At 40.1% G+C, this 22,229-nt stretch overlaps 1 protein-coding gene across 1 annotated transcript in view; it reads right to left on the bottom strand.

Annotated features, from left to right (window-relative positions):
- The window catches only part of LOC106872509 (sperm-associated antigen 1), a 49,003-nt gene that overhangs the window by 17,896 nt on the left and 8,878 nt on the right, over positions 1 to 22,229 (bottom strand). Inside the window, exons 2-12 of the mRNA XM_089357612.1 lie at positions 20,959 to 21,103; positions 15,903 to 15,977; positions 14,925 to 15,009; positions 14,069 to 14,194; positions 12,360 to 12,418; positions 10,867 to 10,979; positions 6,849 to 6,907; positions 4,923 to 5,022; positions 4,074 to 4,151; positions 3,091 to 3,197; positions 1,546 to 2,236 (exon numbers count right to left, since the gene is read on the bottom strand). Of these exons, the coding sequence (XP_089213738.1) occupies positions 1,546 to 2,236; positions 3,091 to 3,197; positions 4,074 to 4,151; positions 4,923 to 5,022; positions 6,849 to 6,907; positions 10,867 to 10,979; positions 12,360 to 12,418; positions 14,069 to 14,194; positions 14,925 to 15,009; positions 15,903 to 15,977; positions 20,959 to 21,092 (1,627 nt within the window). The 5' untranslated portion in view covers positions 21,093 to 21,103. The remainder of the gene's footprint in view (positions 1 to 1,545; positions 2,237 to 3,090; positions 3,198 to 4,073; positions 4,152 to 4,922; positions 5,023 to 6,848; positions 6,908 to 10,866; positions 10,980 to 12,359; positions 12,419 to 14,068; positions 14,195 to 14,924; positions 15,010 to 15,902; positions 15,978 to 20,958; positions 21,104 to 22,229) is intronic.

Below are 22,229 nucleotides of genomic sequence, written 5' to 3' on the forward strand. Positions count from 1 at the left end.
GAGAGAAAAGCTGAACATAAGAAGCATCAGTAGTGGTGTGCAAGAGAGACGATTGCGCTGGTTTGGACATGTGGTGAGAATGAATGAGGATAGCTGCGTGAAAAAGTGCCACTCCCTGACAGTTGAGGGAACCCGTGGAAGAGGTAGGCCCAGGAAGACCTGGGCTGAGGTGGTGAGGCAAGACCTTCGTACATTGGGCCTCACCGAGGCAATGACTACTGACCGAGACCTTTGGGAATGTGCTGTGCGTGAGAAGACCCGGCAAGCCAAGTAAGATCGTTGCCAGTGCCCCTGGACTGGCTCTTGTGCGGGTGGCACATGAGATGCACCATTTTGAGCGTGGCCGTTGCCAGTACCGCCTGACTGGCTCCCGTAGGATTTTCGAGTGAGATCGTTGCCAGTGCCCCTGGACTGGCTTGTGCGGGTGGCACATAAAAGACACCATTTCGAGTGTGGCCGTTTTCATGCGGGTGATACGTAAAAGCACCCACTACACTCTCTGAGTGGTTGGCGTTAGGAAGGGCATCCAGCTGTAGAAACTCTGCCAAATTAGATTGGAGCCTGGTGTTGCCATCCGGTTTCACCAGTTCTCAGTCAAATCGTCCAACCCATGCTAGCATGGAAAGCGGATGTTAAACGATGATGATGATATAAAAGGGTTTACACTAATACTTACAGGCATACACAAAATAAATGTATTTGTTACTTCTTTATTGCCCACAAGGGGTTAAACATGGAGGAGACAAACAAGGACAGACAAAGGGATTAAGTCGATTACATCGACCCCAGTGCGTAACTGGTACTTAATTTATCGACCCCGAAAGGATGAAAGGCAAAGTCAACTTCGGCGGAATTTGAACTCAGAACGTAATGGCAGACAAAATACCGCTAAGCATTTCGCCCAGCGTGCTAACCATTCTGCCAGCTCGTTGCCAAATAAATGTATTTCTCTCTCTCTCTCTCTCTCTTTCTCTCTCTGCAAGTGTGAATGCATGTGTATTTGTGTCATTTTGTTTTGATGCCTATATGGAATATGTCTATAAAATCTAGAAGCAGGAAACCTAACAAACATCATAATATTACTAAAAATGTAAATTTAAATATAATAAAGCCTCTCACTGTGAGATTTTATATCTAAATATATTAGAGTCTTTCTGATTTATACTGTGTTGTTAACAAAAAGATATCATTTAAACAATGACAAGCTGTCAAAAGCACAAATATGCAAACTAGACAATCCCCTAACATACTAGCCTAATTTATAACTGAACCTGGAACCATGTGGTTGGGAAGCAAGCTTCTTACACACAGCCACGCCTGCACCTATAGATTAATACATGATTAATTCAAAACAAAGTGAATAAGTAAGCATTACATTTGACAGAGAATCTGCATGCTTAGGGTTAAACAACAATATTATCAGTCTAATAGAAATTACTAAATACTGAAATAATAGAAACATCAATGATAAACACAGAAACAATTCTTTCATAAAAACATTTTATATCGATGTCAAATAATGATAGAAGAATGCTTGCGGCTTACCTTGTTCTAGAAGATCTATAGCTTTGGTATAAAAATCCAGAGCCTCAGAATAGCGACCTCTCAGAAACAAATCATTACCAGAGTTTTTCATAGACAAGATTTTGGGATTCAATGGCCGATGCATGTAAACTTTGGGACTTTGTTCGTTCAAGCTTGTGGGTTTTGCATCTACATCCTGTTCTGTATGACTATCACAGTGTTGGGAAGAACTGTCTTTTAGTTCATTGGAAGTATTTTGGTCACTGACCAAGTTATTAGCAACACCATCACCAGATGCTCTCACATCTGTTACATTCTTATCAGCCTCTTTCAAACAATTATTGCTCACATCATTCCCAGATGTCTGTTTACCATCTTCAGCACTCACTTTGGAATCAAGCTTATTCTTGAGATTTTTTCTTTGCTTTGACTCTTTCCCATTGCATTTTGCCAAACCTTGCTTGCCACCATCAGTATTCTTTTTAGAGCTTTCTTGCACTTTCTCGCATTTTTCAGAGCTTTCTTCTTTAGCATCTTTGCCATTTTGAAAGTTATTTGTCAAGAAGTTTCTATTAATATCTGGGGACACCACTTCTTCATTTCCTTCAATTTCCTCAATCACTAATTTCCTTCCTTTTTTCTTGCTGGGGGTAGGGGTTTCTTTCTCTTTCAGAGAAGCTTCACAATTCTTTTCTACCACACTCAAGATTTGCTGCAATGGAAAAACAAAAATGCAAGAAGGGAGTAACAAATGATATATATATAAAATACATATATGACTGTCCATCCTCAGCTGCAGAAATATATAGAAATTTACTGAAGTTACATTTCAACAGAAGGACATATTTTTATAACTACATTTAAACTCTCCTTTCTACTTGGAGAGTTTAAATGTAGTTATAAAAATATGGCCTTCTGTTGAAATGTAACTTCAGTAAATTTCTATATATTTCTGCAGCTGAGGATTGCTCTGCATTTTACATTTGATGTAATGTTCACATTGCTTAAATAAATGGAGTCGCATGAAACGATCGTACTGCATTAACTTTGAATATCCTTGTTGCTTATTTTGATTATATATATATATATATATATATATATATATATATATATATATATATATATATATATACATGTGTGTGTGTATGTATGTATACACACACACACACACACACACACACATATATTTATATATATATATATATATATATATATATATATGTGTGTGTGTGTGTGTGTGTGTGTGTGTGTGTGTGTGTGTATGTATACATATATATATATATATATATATATATATATATATATATATATATATATATATACTGGTGATGGCTCAGCTGGCCAAAACTTCAAAGTCACTGTCGATGCTATTCTTGTTAAAGAACAAATTTTTACTCTACCAAATGCATTTAGTAATCCTTCAGTTTAATAATTAAATTAAACATATATGACAATGTATGTTTTTTTTGTTGAACTATAACAGCTCTGTTGCAAATGCAAACGACACACTCCGATTGGATCTCTTTAACAATGAAAAGAGATAAACCCTTAAGATGTGTTACTGACCTTTGCTCTTTGATTTTCAGGCTCCAACTTGAGAACAGTCTTTAGATCACAGAGAGATTTGTTATATTCCTTATTTTCTTTATAAGCTGAGGCTCGTCTGAGGAGTGCTACAACAAAAAAACATACAATCCACTTCGTTAGTGAACATCACATCAGTTCCTAATATATTAACCCTTTAGCATTCAGTTACTTCTATTAAATGTAACACTTGTTTATTCACAATCTCACTTGGCCTGACAGGTCTTCTCAAGCACGGTATATTGCCAAAGGTCTCAATGACAAGTGACCTTTGGTAATATACTGTGCTTGAGAAGACCTGTCATGCCAAGTGACATCATAGTCATAGCTGATGCTGGTGTTATGTAATTGACACCCATGCCAGTGGCATGTAAAAAGCACCCACTACACTCTTGGAGTGGTTGGCATTAGGAAGGGCATCCAGCCACAGAAACCATGCCAAATCAGAATGGAACCTGGTGCAACTCTCCAGCTTACCAGTTTTCAGTCAAAATGTCCAACCCATGCCAGCATGGAAAACGAACGTTAAATGGTGATGATGATTGTTTTGAATTTATCCTGCCTGATCCTGTAGCTTCAAGATTTTGATTATGCAACAGTATTTTTTTTTTTTGGACTACCATTGTAAAGTGAGAGACTGAATGTGGCCAGCTTGACCATAAAAACAAGAAGAATAATTTGGATGGATGTTTCTGGTTTAAATGCAACAGGGTTAATTGTACACATGTAATTCAAATAAGAGTGATAGCTACAGGCATGGCTCAGTTGTTAAGAAGACCAGTTCAGAACCACATGCTTAGGGGTTTGGTTGTTTCTGTCCCATCATATGGATCCTGTCAGCTAGTGTCCTGTACAATAGCTGTGGGTCAATACCTTGTGAGTGAAACTGGATGACAGAAACTGAAGCCCCTCATATATAGATTAAGATAACCTTTAATGTTACATTGTGGATTAAGGCAGCTTACCTTTAACATTGTTGCTATCATTTATTAGGACACGATCACAATCAGCAATAGCTTCGCTCCAGAGGGACAGTTTCAAATCTATTGATGAAAAATTAAAAGAATTGGAAGTTAGACACAAAAGGACAAGATATATGCTAAGTTTAATAATAGAAAAATGCTTCATCATATTTTGTCTCTTCCTTTTTATGCTCTATGTTCAAATCCTACAAGAGCTTGCGAAGTATTTGCCACTAAACTACTGGATCAACTCAAAAGATTACACTTCTTTCCATATAACACTTGTCAGTGTGCCTGTTGTCAAAAGAATATTTGTCAAAGACCTCACAGGTGCTGGTACCATGTGAAAAGCACCCAGTCCAATAATGAAGCATTTAGTAAAACAACTTTGCTCTTAGTTAGCTGGGGCTTAGAAAATAAATTAACTTTTAATGAAAAGTGTAAGTATTGATGACTATAAAGCATGAAGTTTTATATCAAAGAAAAAACACCATTCAAATGTTGTGCCTCAAGGAGTCAGTGACAAGTGACAGAGACCTTTGGCAATATATTGTGCTTAAGAAGACTTGTCAAGCCAAGTGAGATCGTCATCATGGTGATACCAGTACTAAAGTAATTGGTACCCGTGCCAGTGGCACATGAAAAGCATCCACTACATTCTTGGAGTGGTTGGCATTAGGAAGGGCATCCAGCTGTAGAAACCATGCTAAATTAGACTGGAACCTGATGCAGTCAAACCATCCAACCCATGCTAGCATGGAAAATGGACGTTAAGTGATGATGATGAAGCCAAGGCTAGTCTCAAGTGAGTTGGTATCAAAAGGGTTAAGAAACACAAAATGATAAACTTACATGCAAGGGCACGGTTGTTGTATACAACATCCAAAGGTTGAATAGAGAGGCTTCGGTTATAATAAATCACAGCTTCATTGTAGTCACCACTACGAAAGGCCTGGAAAGGTGGAGGAAGATGTTAAAAATCAGATGAATGTATCATTTTATAGAAAAACAGTGTGTAAGGAAGCTTATAAGAGAATTTACAAAAGTAGCAGCAAACAAGAAAGGATCATGTGAAATACAAAGGAAGATCAATAGCAACAGAGTGAAGGATGAAAGGGGCCTACAAAAACAATAGGGAATGAAAAAGAGGGTCATCATTATCATCCTTATAATTGTTTTAACATTCACTTCTCCATTCACTGTGACAGGTTTACTATGGCCAGACGCCTTTCCTATTTCCAAGTAAGGTATTTTCCCCAATGATCAGACATATTTCCACAGAAAATTGAAAATGAAAAAAATGACATTGATGCTTTTTTACAACTATTGTCTTTATAGTAAGACACTGGTTTCTGCCTCTCTATTTCTCTGTCAGATCACCTCCTCCAATGCCCCCTTCATTACAGCAAGACACTTGCTTCCACTTCACTGTCTCTCTGTCGCACTCTAACCTTTCATCATCTGACACAAGTTCCCCCTCCTCAAATACCCCTGCCCTCTCAAAATTCCTTGTCTTGCAATTTACTTGGTGACCCTGCCAGTGCTGGTGCAACGTAAAAAGCATCTGGTCCACACTGTAAAGTGGTTGGCATTTCAAGAGCATTCAGCTGTAAAAATCATGCCAAAACTAACCTCCCCTGTGCTGGTGCCATGTCAAAAGCACTCAATCCACTCTGCAGAAAGTTTGGTGTTACGAAAGACATCCAGTCATAAAAACCCTGCCAAAACAGACACAGTAGCCTGGGGTAGTATTCTACCTGGCCAGCTCCTGTCAACCATCCTACCCATGCATGCATGGAAGACGGACATTAAATGACGATGATGACGATGTGCAATGTTGAGACAAGGTCGGTCACATGCACACGCACATATATATATATATATATATATATATATATATATATATATATATAAGTATATATTTTATCTTTTACTGGTTTTAGCCCTTGGATTGTGCTGGGGCACTGCCTTGAAGGGTTTAGTTGGACAAAACACCAGCACTCATTTTTTAAGCCTGATACTTATTCTATTAGTCTCTTTTGCCAAACTACTAAGTTATGGGGACAGGTTGTCAAGCAGTGGTGAGGGACAAACATATGCACAAAACACACACACACACACACACACACACACACACATACATATTTGCATATATGCATACAAGAGGCTCCTTTCAACTTCTGTCAACCTAATCCACTCACAAGGCCATAGTAGAAGACATGGCCAGAATAATATGGTTGGGAAACAAACTTCATACCACACGGCCCATTGCACATGTCTGTGTATATATATATATATATATATATATATATATATATATACACGCAATGGCCTTTCAGGTTTTGTTTATCAGATTAATTCACAAGGTTTTGGTTGGCCAGAGCCTATAGAAGACACTTGCCCAAAGTGCCATACAACTGGACTGGGTGCCACTGGATGACAGACTCTAGTAATGATATTATTCCATGCTTTCAGATCCATGGCACTGGCCTTAACATCCTTGAGGTCGGAGGCATTGCAACTTCCTTAATTTGTTTCACCCATGCCTTCTCCAGTGCATGGGTCATTACCACCACAAAAGCTGGTGTGGTAGTTTTCCAGTGCTCATACTGCAGATGTGGTCAAATCGCTGTAGCCTGCACTGCCGGACTCGATCTTTGACGGTCAGCTGCTGCCGCAAAAGTAGCCTGGTATAAAAGCAATAACAAATGTCATCCCACCCAAGCAAGATTATAAATAAGATAGAGGTAACACAACAAACATGGGTATTACACATACCTCGTTGCCTTTGTCCTTTTCCCTCAAAGCATGAGTAGTTTTTGTCTCTTCAAGACAATCTGGAGAAAAATACAACAAAAAAAGACAATGAAGGAAATAGATGAAAGTGAGGGAGGAACATAATAAAAAAGAAAATCACATCAGTTAATGTCCATTTTCCTTGCTGGAATCAGTTTTCTGAGCAACTGCGGCGTTTATTGCCCCTGTGCATCAGCGACACACAAAAGCTATCTTCCTGGTTAACCTGCCTTTGGTCCAGGAATCAAACTCACTACCTCATGATTATAAGCCCGACGCTCTAACCACTGAGCCATGCACCTTCACAGTCCATCACAAGGTTACCTATTTATAGCTGAGTAAACTGAAGCAACATGAAATAAAGTGTTTTGCCTAAGAAAGCAACACACAGCCAGTCTGGGAATTGAAACTACAATCTCATGATCATGAGTGCAACATACTAACCACTAGGCCAAGGGTCTTCACATAGCCACTACTCTATTCATAATGCCTAAATACATCAGTAACCTCTCAAAACACAATTGCAATACCATTCTCTGCATGGTTCCTATTTTAGAAATATCTAGGGGTGTGGTTAAGAGGTTTGCTTCTCAACCACATGGTTCCAGGTTCAGTCCCACTGCATGGCACTTTGGGCAAGTGTCTTCTTCTATAGCTTTGAGCTGATTAATACCTTGTGAGTGGATTTGGCAGACAGAAACTGGAAGAAGCATGTCGCGCGTGTGTATGTGTGTGCTAGCATCTCCTCATCTTGACATCATGTGATATTTGTAAGTAAGTCTCATTGTCATACAAATGCTGCTACTCATTTCTAATATTCGGCAAAAATATGTATGGCCATGGGGAAATATTATCTTGCTTGGAAACAGGTGAACGCTGGCATCAGGAAGGGAATCCAGCTGTAGAAAATCAACCTTAATAAATTCTGAGAAAACAATCATCGTTTTAATGATCACATGGAAAAGTAGATGCTATGATGATGATGATGATGATGAAGATGACGACAACAATGATGATGGTGGTGGTGGTGGTGGTGGTGGTAATAATGACGATGATGGTGATATACTGCTACAATTGTTACATGAGCCAATGATGGGTTGGTTCAACCTGTTAGAAATAACAAACGAATCCTCCTTCAAATTACACCCTACCATTTTAAAGAAAGAAAGCACATGCTGGAGAAAGTAAATCTAGATGCACAATGCTTGAATAAAAGACTGGATAGTAAATGCTGAAATGCCTTTGATTACCGGTCAGCTAAATCAGGGCTGACCTATGACTGAACAACAACAACAACAACAAAACCAAGTATATATTTCTCCAACTCATGAGCCAATCCAACACAAGGCACGCATCCCAAACATAAACAAGATAAACTCTATTACTGTTTCATAAAATGTCACATCACATATTTAAATGTCAGAATATTACATTTCTAAACAGGGAAGAAAATATGAAAGCAATGAAATTAATGAAGCTTGATTGTGGTAAATACAGCATAGCAAGCAACACAGAGCATGCATAATTGCTTCAATTTATATTGATCGAGCAAATTAATTTCTCCCTTTTCCTCGGTGGTGTCGTTAACCTTTTAGCATTCAGGTTATTCTGTTAAATGTAATGCTTGTTAATTTACATTCATCATCATCTTTGTTTAACGTCTGCCTTCCATGCTGACATGGGTTGGACAGTTTAACAGGAGCCGACCAGGCAGAAGACTACACCAAGCTATTGTGTCTGTTTTGGCATGTTTTTTTACAGCTGGATGCCCTTCCTAACACCAATCACCCCACAGAGTGGACCAAGTGCTTTTTACCTGGCACCAGCACAAGTGAGGTCAGGTTTGGCATGGTTTTTACAGCTGGATGCCCTTCCAAATGCCAACCACTTCACAATGTAGACTGGATGCTTTTTTACGTGGTACCAGCACCAGCAGGGTCACCAAATAGCTTGCAAGATGAGAAATTTTGAGAAGGGAGGGGTCATAGGAGGAGATGATTTTGTGTCAGATGGTGAATGGTTAGTGTGACAAAGAGACAGAAACAGGTGTCTTGCTATAGAGGAAGTACATGGTTACATAACTAGCGAAAGAGAGAGAGAGAGAGGTGGGGAGAAAGAGGTAACAAGAAAGAGGACAGAAATTGGTGTGCTGCTGTAAAGAAGATACTTGGTTACCTAGCCAGAGGGAAGAGCAAGAGGAGAGAGAGTGATCAAGAATAAGAGCAGAAACAGGTGTGTTGCTGTAAAGGAGATACGTGGCTACCCAGCCTGATGAAAGAGCAAGGGAAAGAGAGAGAGAGAGAGTGGGAAACAGCAAGAGTGCAAGAGAGAGCAGGAGAGAGATGGTAGTGAAATGCCAGGATATACTCACAAGGAACACGGATCATATTATTCAGAATTAATCATGCATTATCTCATAGCTTCTAAATTACTGAGATGTGATCGCTGGTTTTTAGAATAACATTGTAGAGTAGGTGTGAGAGGCTAGATTTGGCCAGTTTAAACATAAAACAGGTAGAATACCTGGCCCAGATATGGCCAGTTTAAATGCTAAAAAGTTAATGAACACTGATACATTCCCATGGAGTAACCATGTGGTTTTATCAAGTAGTAATTTCAGAAATACCAATATTGATATTTTTCCATGTGGGAGTAGAACAAATACTTATACTGTTTTATATTTTTAATATATAAATTTTGTTTATTAAATTAATTACAGTCATTATAAAAATACAGTTAACCCTTTAGGAAGTGGTTGATAACTACTAAATCAACACTGCCTACTTCAGGATTGCCCCTTTTAATACCAGCCTACCTGAGACCACTTCTGGTTCTGTAATACAAACTTGCTTTATTTGAAAGTGATCTAAATTAAAACCTTTCATTAAAATTTCAGGTAGATTTATGTTCCAAACACTAGTTTAATCATGAATAGACATTTTATTAAATTCAAAATTAATGGCGACAAAGACAGTATATTTCAAAAACAATATGGTAACAAAATAGCTAAATTGATTGAAATTAAACCCTTCCGTCAAAATTTATGCTTCAAATATCAGTTTAATCATGACAAAGATATTATACAAAATTCTTCATGATTTTCAAAATTAATTGAAGCAAAAACAATGTATTTCAACAGAAATATGGTGATGAAAGTTTTAAGGAAGCTTCTACGTGGTCACAAGATCTGCTAAAAATAGTAGTCAAATATGGCTTAAATCTGACACTTTACCAGCTCAAGAAAGTAAAGGTGACATTAGATAATGTATTCTAAGATACTCCTAAATGGACAGGATGATCACAAGTGAAGCCCCTCATGATCCTAGGACTACAAACAATACTTCCTGGGGTGTGTTGGTAAATCTATCATATTATCCCTGAATTAACAGAAGAAAAGTAAATAGGTGCAGGCATGGCTGTGTAGTAAGAAGCTTGTTTCCCAACCACATGGTTCTGGGTTCAGTCTCACTGCATGGCACCTTGGACAAGTGTCTTCTACTATAGCTTCAGGCAAATCAAAGCCTTGTGTGTGGATCTGCTAGACAGAAACTGAAAGAAGCCCGTCGTATATATGTATATATACAAGTGTGTGTGTGTGTGTGTGTGTGTGTGTGTGTGTGTGCCTTTGTATCTGTATCCCCCGGCACTGCTTGACAACTAGTGTTGGTATGTTTACATCCCCGTAACTCAGCAGTTTGGCAAAACAGACCAACAGAATAAGTACAGGGCATTAAAAAAAAAGTCCTGGGTTCAATTCACTCAACTAAAAATTCTTCAAGGTAGTGCCCCAGCATGGCTGCAGTCTAGTGACTGAAACAAGTAAAAGATAAAAGATAGAAGCATATCAACAGTACACTGCGAATATATCTCCTTTCTTCCACCTATAATACTTGAACTTTCATGCTTATGACCATAACGGCTTCATCTAAATTCAGATTTGCATTTTTACACCTCCATTTCGCCAAGCAAAACTAGGACAGAAAAAAAAGATTTTACAAACCATTGCCTATGTCCACATTTTCAGATAGTTTAGAAATTTCACTGTTAACTTTCTTAGCTGGCTTTTCTTGTACATCCTCATCTATCCTTTTTAGTTCTCCTTCAACATCAAACCTAAATAAAAATACAAGTGACAAAATAAAACGAGAGCGACACTGTTGTTTAGCAGATAGGCAGAAAGTGTTTGAAAGCTTTCCATTTTTCAAACTTTACATAGGAAGAAATATCTGGGTTGTGTGGTGTAGTTGGAAGACATGGCCATGTTGTGTGGTAGTGTAGCAAACCACTGCTGCGTTGTGTGGCAGAAAGACAGGGTTGTTTTGTGAGGTAGGAAGACATGGCTGTGTTGTATGGTAGGGTAGAAAACCATCACTGTGTTGTGTGGAAGAAAGACAGGGTTGTTTTGTGAGTTAGGAAGACATGGTGGTGTTGTGAGTTAGGAAGACATGGTGGTGTTGTGAGTTAGGAAGACATGGTGGTGTTGTGAGTTAGGAAGACATGGTGGTGTTGTGAGTTAGGAAGACATGGTGGTGTTGTGAGTTAGGAAGACATGGTGGTGTTGTGAGGTAGGAAGAAATGGTGGTGTTGTAAGATGTGATAGGAAAATATAGCTGTACTGTGAGATGTGGTAGAAAGACATGGTTGTTGTGAGATGTAGAAGGAAAACATGGCTGTGTTGTGAGGTGTAGTAGGAAAACAATACTCAAAGAAAATCGAAAGGAAACCACCTTCATAGTCACCACCATCATCTTCATTTTAAAAAACACTTTTTGAAACTTGTATGGGTCAGATGGAATTTGTTGAGGCAGGTTTTCTAAGGCTTGATGCCCTTCCTGCCACTAACCCTCACCTGCTTTTAAGAAAGGTAATACTTTCCCCATGGTCAAACATGTTATTACAGAATATTGTAAATGGACACCGCTTGCATGAGGAAGACACTTGTTTACAACTATTTCGCAATGCCAAAGCAAGGAGACAGAAACACATACACATACAAACGCACACATACTGACATACATAAGTCAGAATATATGGATTCAAGTAACTCGGTAGTACTCATAAAAAAAGATCCTTAATGTATCATTCTACAAAACATATAGAATATATAAAATGATACAAGAAGATGATAAGGTGTATAAAGTCACAAATGACAGAGAAGGATTTTTTGCATTTTGCATTAATGCAGACATCGTCATCATCATCATCATCGTTGTTTAACGTCTGCCTTCCATGCTGGCATGGGTTGGACGGTTTGACTGAGGCTGGCAAGCCAGAAGGCTGCACCAGGCTCCAATCTGATCTGGCAGAGTTTCTACAGCTGGATGCCCTTCCTAACACCAACCACTCCGAGAGTGCAGTAGGTGCTTTTTACATGTCGACAGCACAAGAGCCAGTCAGGCAGTAATGGCATAGACCATGCTCAAATGGTGCTTTTTACATGCCACAGAATTATTAAAAAGAAAAATGAAACAATGAGAACAACAATACACTTACTTGTCCCACTCTTTGATATCACGAGGTTTTGGAGAAGTCTTTTTTGATGAACCTTTCTTCTGCAAATATAAAACAAAATATTACAATGTTTCAAAATGTTAATGATTCAAGAACAAGCAGCAGACACTGCTATTTGGTGTATCTTGCTGGTTTTCATTTTCATTAATGTTGAGATGGTATGCTCAGCTCTACTTGAGAAGATCCATTATACTGTGAAAGATGACCAGGCGGTGAGCTGGCAGAAACGTTAGGGCGCCGGGCGAAATGCTTAGCCGTATTTCATCTGCCGTTACGTTCTGCGTTCAAATTCCGCCGAGGTCGACTTCACCTTTCATCCTTTCGAGGTCGACAAATTAAGTACCAGTTACGCACTGGGGTCGATGTAATCGACTTAATCCCTTTGTCTGTCCTTGTTTGTCCCCTCTATGTTTAGTCCCTTGAGGGCAATAAAGAAGTAAGAAACAACCTGAGTGTCCAGCCTCTTAGATGCACACACACACACACAATTATCTGAAGTGAAGGCATTTGGACTAGTGGTTGGGGTGCTGCACTGACAATTGCAAGATCGTGGTTTCAATTTCCAGACGTGCTGCACATTGTATCCTTAAGCAAAATACATCATTTCACTGTAGCTCCACTCCATTCAGCTATAAATGGCATACAAGGGTGAGTGAGATGGTGACTCAGGAAAAATCACCCAAACAGAAGTCTCACAAGCCATGCTTCACATTCAGCTATCAAAAGGATGAATAGTACAACTCGTTGAGTAAATCCCAACTTGTTGGGATTGGTTGTTCAACCATGTCCATGGTCATCATCATCATCATCATCATCAAATGCCTAAATATTAACACATTTAGATGTGAGAAGTATTTAAGAACATAAACACATTCTTTCTATGCTTTCGGTGTGCAGAAAAAATAAGGTTACTTGATAGATTAGTCGACTGCTCTTGAGAGATGAACCCAATTTGCTTTCCTAATCAAGAGTATAGAATATTCAGTAATAATATAAAGCCTCCATAATCTAAGTCATTTCCATAATGGAAAGCTTAATTTGCATACTTGTGCATATACAAGTACATTATTTGTACATATGCATGCAATATATGCACATACATCATCATCATCATCATCATCGTTTAACGTCCGCTTTCCATGCTAGCATGGGTTGGACGATTTGACTGAGGACTGGTGAAACCGGATGGCAACACCAGGCTCCAGTCTGATTTGGCAGAGTTTCTACAGCTGGATGCCCTTCCTAACGCCAACCACTCAGAGAGTGTAGTGGGTGCTTTTACGTGTCACCCGCACTGGTACTTTCCATACATGGAAAATATAAATGCATTTGTATCTACATATAACATAAGCACAATTGATATTGTACACATATACATATAACATGCACAACATATATTATATTGTGCACTTATATGCACAATATTATATATTGTGCACCAAATATATATCATGCAGAAAATATATTTTATGCACCAATATACTTTATGCATAAATATATATTGATTAATCATTAAAACATTTTACACGCAGCATGAATCTGAAGGATTATATAAGCAGTAATGCTATCTTAGACAAAAACCAACACTCAAAGAATAGACTCAACCAGGATGATACCCCAGTGGAGTATGAAATTATGGAATTACAATGAAAGTACAAAGATTTCTTTATTGAGGATGGTTGGATGGTTACCTTTTCTTTTTCGGGCTTCCCTTTCTTTCCTTCTGCATTTCTGACAGGTGGTATATCATCTACAGCCTTTTTGGAATTTTTTTTCTTCAAAGATCCATCCAGTTTACACATGTTGCTGGACCAATTCTAAAGAAAGAAGTAATAGTAGTGACACTATAGAGGTGTGTTTCTATTTGGTTCAAAAGAACATCAAAAGAAAATTTTTTTTACAAAAAAAAAACACATTCCTTTAAAGCTATTGCTTTATGTGTGAAAATTCTTACGAAATCAATAAATCAATTTCATGATTCAAGACATAAAATGAATTTATTTCATTTATATCAAGAGTCTTTGCAAAAGAACTGAAAACTTTTCAAATTCTTCAATAAACTGACAAGTAAATCTGTGACACTGGCACTGAGCTGACTATTTGCTATAAAGATATTTCTGCTTCAGCAACTCAATGCTGAATCTATCTGAAATGTAATGGAAAATAGGTCAGTTTCAAAACATTGATGTCCAGGTGACAAAAGCAAAGTTTGAAGGGAATAGTAGTCATTTCCTTTGATCTCTAGATAGAAGGAAATAAGAAACAAAAACATATTGACCAAAGACAAAAAAAAATTAAATTTTGTTACACAGGGTGGTTTAGCTCACCCCTAAATCCTTCATTACCAAACCTCTACTTTAAGCTTGGCTATCTCCTTTCTACATTTTTCTTATATACCTGAACTTTATTTGCAGCTTTCCCCAAACACTTCCTTTCATTTCTAAGTAAAAACAAAATATACACTGCTCAAAATCTCAGAACGCACCTCAATATACACAAACTTCTCATGCTTTACAAAATTTAACATAAAAAAAAAATTATTCTCACCTCCATCTCAGCTTGTAAAGCTATGTTTTCTTCTTGGCTTAGATCAGTAATTTTTTTCAAGGGTTCTTCTCTCCTTAGAGCACGACTGTAGTTAGAATTAAAAAAAAAAAAAGAAATTAAAGAAAACAAGAAGAGAAAAAGAGGTAACTTAAAAGTCTACACGAAGTGCAGCTTTTAAGCTAGTTGCGTGATAATTGTAAAGGAGTGTCACTATCATAGAAACTGTTGTTCCTTTCCAATATTCTGTGAAAATGTGTGTTTGCAGGGAAATATTACTTTGCTTCAAAACAGTTAGGGTTGGCAACAGGAAGAGCATCTAGCCATAGAAAATCTGCCTCAATAAACTCCATTCAACCCAGGCAATTATGGAAAAGTGGATATTCACACAATGGAGATTTGAAGGCAAGCATGGTACAAGGACAAGGAGATAAGATAAAGAAGAGAAAAAGAAAGGAGAAACAGAAGAAAAAGAGGGAGTAGCAGAAGAAAAGAAAAAGGAAAAGATGAGATAAAAAAAAAGGAAGTTAAGTAAATAAAAAGAGAAGAGAGTAGTCCGTAGTAAAAGAAGTTTCAGGGAGAAGACAGCAGAAAAATGAGGTTTTGCATATGAAAATGGAGATGTTATACAGCAGACAACATTACAGCAAACAAACCAAACTTTATGCTCAGGAGGAGATGGAGGGAGGAGGTGGAGGGAGGAGGTGGAGGGAGAAGTGGAGGGAGGGAGGGAGGAGGAGGAGGAGGAGGAGGAGGAGGAGGAGAGGGAGGGAGGAGGACGGAGGAGGAAGGAGGAGGAGGGAGGAGGAGGGAGGAGGAGGGAGGAGGAGGGAGGAGGAGGGAGGAGGGAGGAGGAGGGAGGGGAGGGAGGAGGAGGAGGAGGAGGTGGAGGGAGGAGGTGGAGAGAGGAGGTGGATGGAAGAGGATGAGGACAGAAAGGTGAAAACAGATCAGTTACAATAAAATAATAATCTTAAATACCTGTTTGGATGCATTTCTCTGAGTTTTTCTTCACAACATTTTTCAAGTTCAGAATAATGTCCTTCTTCTCCGGACCTATGATAATAATAATAATAATAATAATAATTAATTCGTTTTATTGGCCACAAGGGCTAATATCAATTAAAAACATGGACGAAGGTTACAAAAGCTTTTGTCCGAAAAGGTAGGAAAGTTCGTCTAAACAGAGGAAGAAAACGGAGAAAGATATAACAAATAAATAGATAAATAAATAAGTAGAACTCCCAAAGGGGGAGGCACTTCGAAAAAGGAAAGGTTACACGTGGAAAAACCCATAAAACCACGGGAACCTGGTCAGAAAAAATAAGAAAGGGGTATAGAGCCCTTTCTCCTTTTACATTACCCTTTTTTTTTCTTTTTTTTTTTCTACAGGTTGACGGCACTTCCGTGTCGGTAGAGTTTAATTCTCAGAATCGGAAGCATAAATGTGAGAGGCCTCGGGTCGCCTTGGACACAAGGTCACCTGTTGAACGACCTGAGGTCTTACAGAGTAGATGTAGCAGCCATTAGCGAAACCAGGCGCTCCAACCCGCAGGAACTCGCAGCCCTTTTTGGCGGATACGAGATTTTCCTATCTCCGTGTCGGCCGGGAGCGGGCGGTGGAGGTGCTATTTCGGAAAGGCCTAGACTTGAAAATAAGGGCAGTCTTCCTGGATCCGGAAGGTAAGTTGGTGGTCCTGGACGTCGATAGTAGTGACAGCGCTGCTTTCAGACTACTGGCTGCGTACGCTCCGACAGGAGCAGGACAGTCGGATTATTTCAAACGTCTGGAGGTTTTCCTAGGTACTTCTCGCACTTTAGTGCTAGTTAGGGACTAGAACGCTGTCCTAGACGAACGTATCGATAGGGTGGGTGCGGGAGCATCTAATAGGAAAGGGGGATGCAAGAGCCTCGCCAACCTGCTCAAATGCTTTCAGCTGTCCGACAGGTATCAACTAGACAACCCGAATGTGCCAATGTGGACTTGGACTAATCGCATCGAGTCGTCTAGATCGTACTCAGATAGAATTTTCTGTAGGCCAGCGGATAAGGATAGCATAGGGTGTCCACAATTCAACATAGTCGGCTACACGGACCACAAATTCGTGATCTGTACGGTCCATAGACAAGGCCCCGGTTACTGGAAGCTAAACGCGTCGTTAACGGCGTGCAAAGCCTACAGAGACCGGATTAGTTTATTAGGGGCAATCATCAATAACAACTGGTGGTTCGCCCTGAAGCGGGCAATTAGAGCAGAATCAATTAGGTTTAGTAAGGCTCTAGCTGTAGAACGTAAGAAAACAGAGCAGGATTTAGTTAACAACCTAGACGAGACTCTTAGGACAGGCATCGCAACCGACGTGTTAGCAGCGAAGTTGGCCCTCGACCTACACTTTGATGCCAAGCATGAAGGCTGTGTTGGCAGAGCTAAAGCACTTTCGGTAAGAGGGGAGGCGACTAAAGCCGCTCAATGGGCCCGCGTGGTTGAGGCGAAGTGTGGCAACAGAGCGACCATTCGGTCTTTGGTGGACCAGAACGACTGCGAGATTTCGGAACCGAAGCAGATGTGTGCAGCCTTTCAGCAGCACTTTGCTCAATTGTTCGGGATGAACGGTAGGACAGACGACGAAACAGACTTCGGTGTGTACCTAGACGGCCTGCCGCAACTCTCGACCAGCGAAGCCGAGTGCTGCGAAGGACCCATATCTGCCTGGGAAGTACAGGAAGCGATGAAAGGCTGCACGAGAGGTAGATCGCCGGGTTTGGATGGTCTGCCTTACAAGCTTTATACGTCAATGCCAGACTTGTTTGCGGGTGTCTTGGCAAACATCTACTGCAACTGGCAACAAAACGGGAGAATTCCTGCTTTTGTTTGTGAGGAGTGGTGGATTTGCTAAGAAAGGACCCAAACAAGGGGGACATTATAGGGAACTTTAGGCCCATCACTCTGCTCAATACAGAGTTGAAGATCTTGGCCAAGGTGCTAGCCAAGAGATTGGCGCCTGTCATGGGCAACCTGATCAGCAAGGCGCAGACATGCGCCGTGCCGACCAGGTCTATCCACGACAACCTCCATTTCATGCGCTACATCATAGAGAGGGTAGGTAACGAAGCTGGCGCAGGTGGGGCTTTGATCAATTTAGATCAGTCTAAAGCCTTCGATAGGGTCGACCATCGATACCTGGCAGCTGTTCTCAAGGCAGCTGGCTTCGGTCCGGTCTTCTGCGGGTGGATAGCTGCTTTATACAGCGGCATCTGCTCGGTCATACGGGTGAACGGCCATCTATCGGAACCGTTCAACATCTCGCGTTCGGTTCGCCAAGGGTGTCCTCTCTCCTCCCTTCTGTATGTATTGACTCTCGAGCCATTACTGCGGAAGTTGGAGGCTTTGAGGGGCGTCCCGCGTGATCTGGGATGTGGAAGGAGCGTGTCTGCCTATGCCGACGACGTCACCGTGATGGTGTCGAGCCACAGGCATATTGACCTGATTGGCGAGACACTAAACGAGTATGAAGCGGTGACAGGTGCGAAAATTAACGCGGAAAAGTCAGTGGGCTTGCAACTAGGCACCTGGAGGGGCAAGTCCATGCCGCCCAACAGTGTCGTAGGGTGCTGGACAGACGGACCCTTTAAACTGCTCGGGGTCTGGTTCGGTCCGGACCTCTAGTTGGAGAAAAACTGGGAAGAAGTGACGAACAGGGTGGCCAACCTCACCCAGAAATGGGCTGAGAGGAAGCTCTCTTTGAAAGGTCGAGCGGAGGTGGCGAATGCGTACATCGCATCCGTCATCTATTACCGCTTGACCGTCGTCCCTTGTCCCAACCGCTGGTTAACCAAGATAGTACGCTTGCTCTTCAACTTGTTGTGGAAGGGTCAGGTACCACTGGTCAGGCGCTCCATCTGCTGTCAACAGCCGCTGAACAGAGGCCTTGGCATGCCGTGGTTGCTGATGCGCAAACATGCACTCAGGCTACGACATCTCAAGCGTTTCCTGGACGGTGAACAGGTGTGGTCGCCTTTCGTCAGACGCGAATAATAATAATAATAATAATAATAATAATAATAATAACAATAATAATAATAATAATAACAATAATAATAATAATGGTATCAAATTTTTCCACAAGGGCAGCCATTTTTGTGGAGAGAGGATAAGTCAATTACATTGACCCCAGTGTTTCACTGGTACCTAATTCATCGACCCCGGAAAGATGAATTGCAAAGTCGACCTCGGCACATATTGAACTCAGGATATAAAGACGGATGAAATGCCATGAAGCAGTTTGCCCCGTATGCTAATAGATCTGCCAGTTCGCCATCTTAAAAATAGTCCTTTTTTTCTAAAGGTACACAGCCTGAAAGTTTGTGGGAAAGAGCTAGTCAATTACATCAACCACAGTGTTCAACTGGTACTTATTTTATCAACCCGAAAGGATGGAAAGCCAAGTCGGCCTCAGCAGAATTTGAACTCAGAATGTTAAAGACAGACAAAATGCTGCTGAGCATTTTGCCCAGTGTACTAACAATTCTGCCAACTCACTGTCCTACAATAAAAATTATAATAATAATAATAATAATAACTAGAGCACTCAGAGAGCACAAACCTCCACCAAGGCAATCTCAACGTCCTCTCAACGATTAGCCAGAGATGATTTTCAAAATGTGAATATCTGAAATAAAGTTCACTGCTCTCAGAAACAAGAATACTAAAAATGAACCCGACCTCTCTCAAAAATTAAGTAAAAAAACAGGGAAAATAATTCAGAATCCTTGTCTGGCATTGGATCAATCCCCAAATCTAATCAGTTTGTGCCAGTCACGACTCCAAACATCCCTGACAGTGTCATCCAAATCCATCCAGCAGTTCTTGAGATATCTTGTCCACGGACAAACAAGCAAACAAACACGACTGAAACCAATACCTCTGCCTTCGCTAAGGCAGAGGTAATAATAACTGTTTCTAATATAGACACAAGGCCTAAAATTTGGGAGGGTGGCATACTCAATTACATCAACCACTGCTTGATTGGTACTTTATTTTATCATCCCAAAGAAGAGCAAGCCTAAAAAAAAAACAATAATAAAAGCACAAGGTACTTCCTGAGATATTGAGTCAAGTACTTGATTGATATTTTATTTTATTGACTTTGGAAAGGATAAAAGGCTAAGTTGACCTTGGCAGGATTTGAACTCGTAACATAAAGGTATACAACCAAACACCATAAGGTACTGTCTTCAAAAACCTACTGATGTAGTATTAATGGCATTAGACAGGAAAACAATTGGCAGAGTCACTAGAACAAGAGATAGAAGGTGCTGCAGTGTTTATTCTAACACTGTACTCTGAGTTCAAACACAGTTGAGGTCAACTCTGTTAGTTATCCTTTTATAATTAGGAAATAACTGACCAGTCACATGGGGGTGCCACCTGTTCTCCCTCCACCTATCACATTCTTTGAGGTTCCACTAGTGTTTATTGAGCGAAAACACCTAAAGCTCCACGAGACTCCGGCAGGGGACGGTGGCGAACCCTGCTGTACTCTTCCACCACAACTTTCTCTCACTCTTTCTTCCTGTTTCTGTTGTGCCTGTATTTCAAAGGGTCAGCCTTGTCACACTGAATATCCCCGAGAACTACTTTAAGGGTACACGTGTCTGTGGAGTGCTCAGCCACTTGCATGTTAATTTCAGGAGCAGGCTGTTCCGTTGATTGGATCAACTGGAACCCTCGACGTCATAAGCGACGGAGTGCCAACAACAACAACAATACGTGTGTGTATGTTTGTCTCCAAGTTGTGTTCACATCAACTTCGTTTGGGCAGCAATGACATTTGTTTCTATCTTGCATTATCAATAGGCCCCTACGGCTATTATATAGAAACTAGTGGAATAAAGTGCCATACTTGAAAACAAGTAAAAGTTAGAGTCAGGAAAGGCATCCAATCAAAAAAAACTACAGCAAAAAGTTTCATCCAAACCAAATGAATATGGAAAAAGTGAACATAAAATCGACAATGACAATGATGATGATACATACCGTAGAAGTTTGTAGATTTTTTCTAACTCTTTAACATCCTTGCATTTCTTGATGTAACCAAAGTCTATATGATCCAGAGGGATTTGGTATTTGCTGATATTCTCCTTAAAATATAGTGGTGTATTCTCACCCATCTTGATTCAACCTTAAGAGAAAGACAACAATCAATGAATAACAAAGAACATTTTCATGGTGGTATTATTTCTTCTTTCCTTCTCATCATCATCATCATTATTATTATTATTATTATTATTATTATTATTATTAAGATGGCAAGCTGGCAGAATCGTTAGCAAGCCAGGAAAATGCTCAGTGGTATTTTGTCCGCCCTTACATTCCAAGTAAAAAATTCCGCCAAGTCAACTTTACCTTTCATTCTTTTGGGGTCGGTGAAATAAGTACCAGTTATACATTAGGATCGATGTAATCAACTATCCCCTTCCCCAAAGTTTCATACCTTGTGCCTATAGTAGAAAGGATTATTATTATATTATTATTATTAGTATTATTATTATTATTATTATTGAGTGAGGGCAGCACATGCCATCAAAGTGACACTGGGGTACAAATATATGAAGCTCAATATACGAAATCTATGTTTGCATCCCAGAATTGTTTGGCAGCCTCTTGCCAGATGTTTACAGTAACTGGCAGCAGAACAGAAGAATTCCTAATGCTGTTAGCCAGGGTGTAGTAACACTGCTGAGAAAGGACACCAACAATGGGGACACTGCCATGAAAGTTTCAGCCCATAATTCTGTTAAGCACAGAGTTTAAGATTTTGGCCAAGGTGTTAGCGAAAAGATTGGTGCTTGTCATTGGTAGTCTGATTGGGGAGGGACAAACATGTGAAATCCTGAGTAGATCTATCCACGACAACCTCCACCTTATATGATATATCATAGTGAGGGCTGGGACTAAAGCTGGCTTCGGTGGGACCCTGATCAGTTTGGATCAGTCAAAAGCTTTCAATAGGGTAGACCATTACTACTTGGAAGCCATCCTTAGAATGGTCAGTTTTGAACCTGTGCAATCCTGAGTAGATCTATCCACGACAACCTCCACCTTATATGATATATCATAGTGAGGGCTGGGACTAAAGCTGGCTTCGGTGGGACCCTGATAAATTTGGATCAGTCAAAAGCTTTCAATAAGGTAGACCATTACTACTTGGAAGCCATCCTTAGAACAGTCAGTTTTGGACCTGTGCAATCCTGAGTAGATCTATCCATGACAACCTCCACCTTATATGATATATCATAGTGAGGGCT

This window comes from Octopus bimaculoides, chromosome 9 (genome assembly GCF_046866305.1).
Source record: "Octopus bimaculoides isolate indiv1 chromosome 9, ASM4686630v1, whole genome shotgun sequence".
Taxonomy (NCBI): Eukaryota; Metazoa; Mollusca; class Cephalopoda; order Octopoda; family Octopodidae; genus Octopus; species Octopus bimaculoides.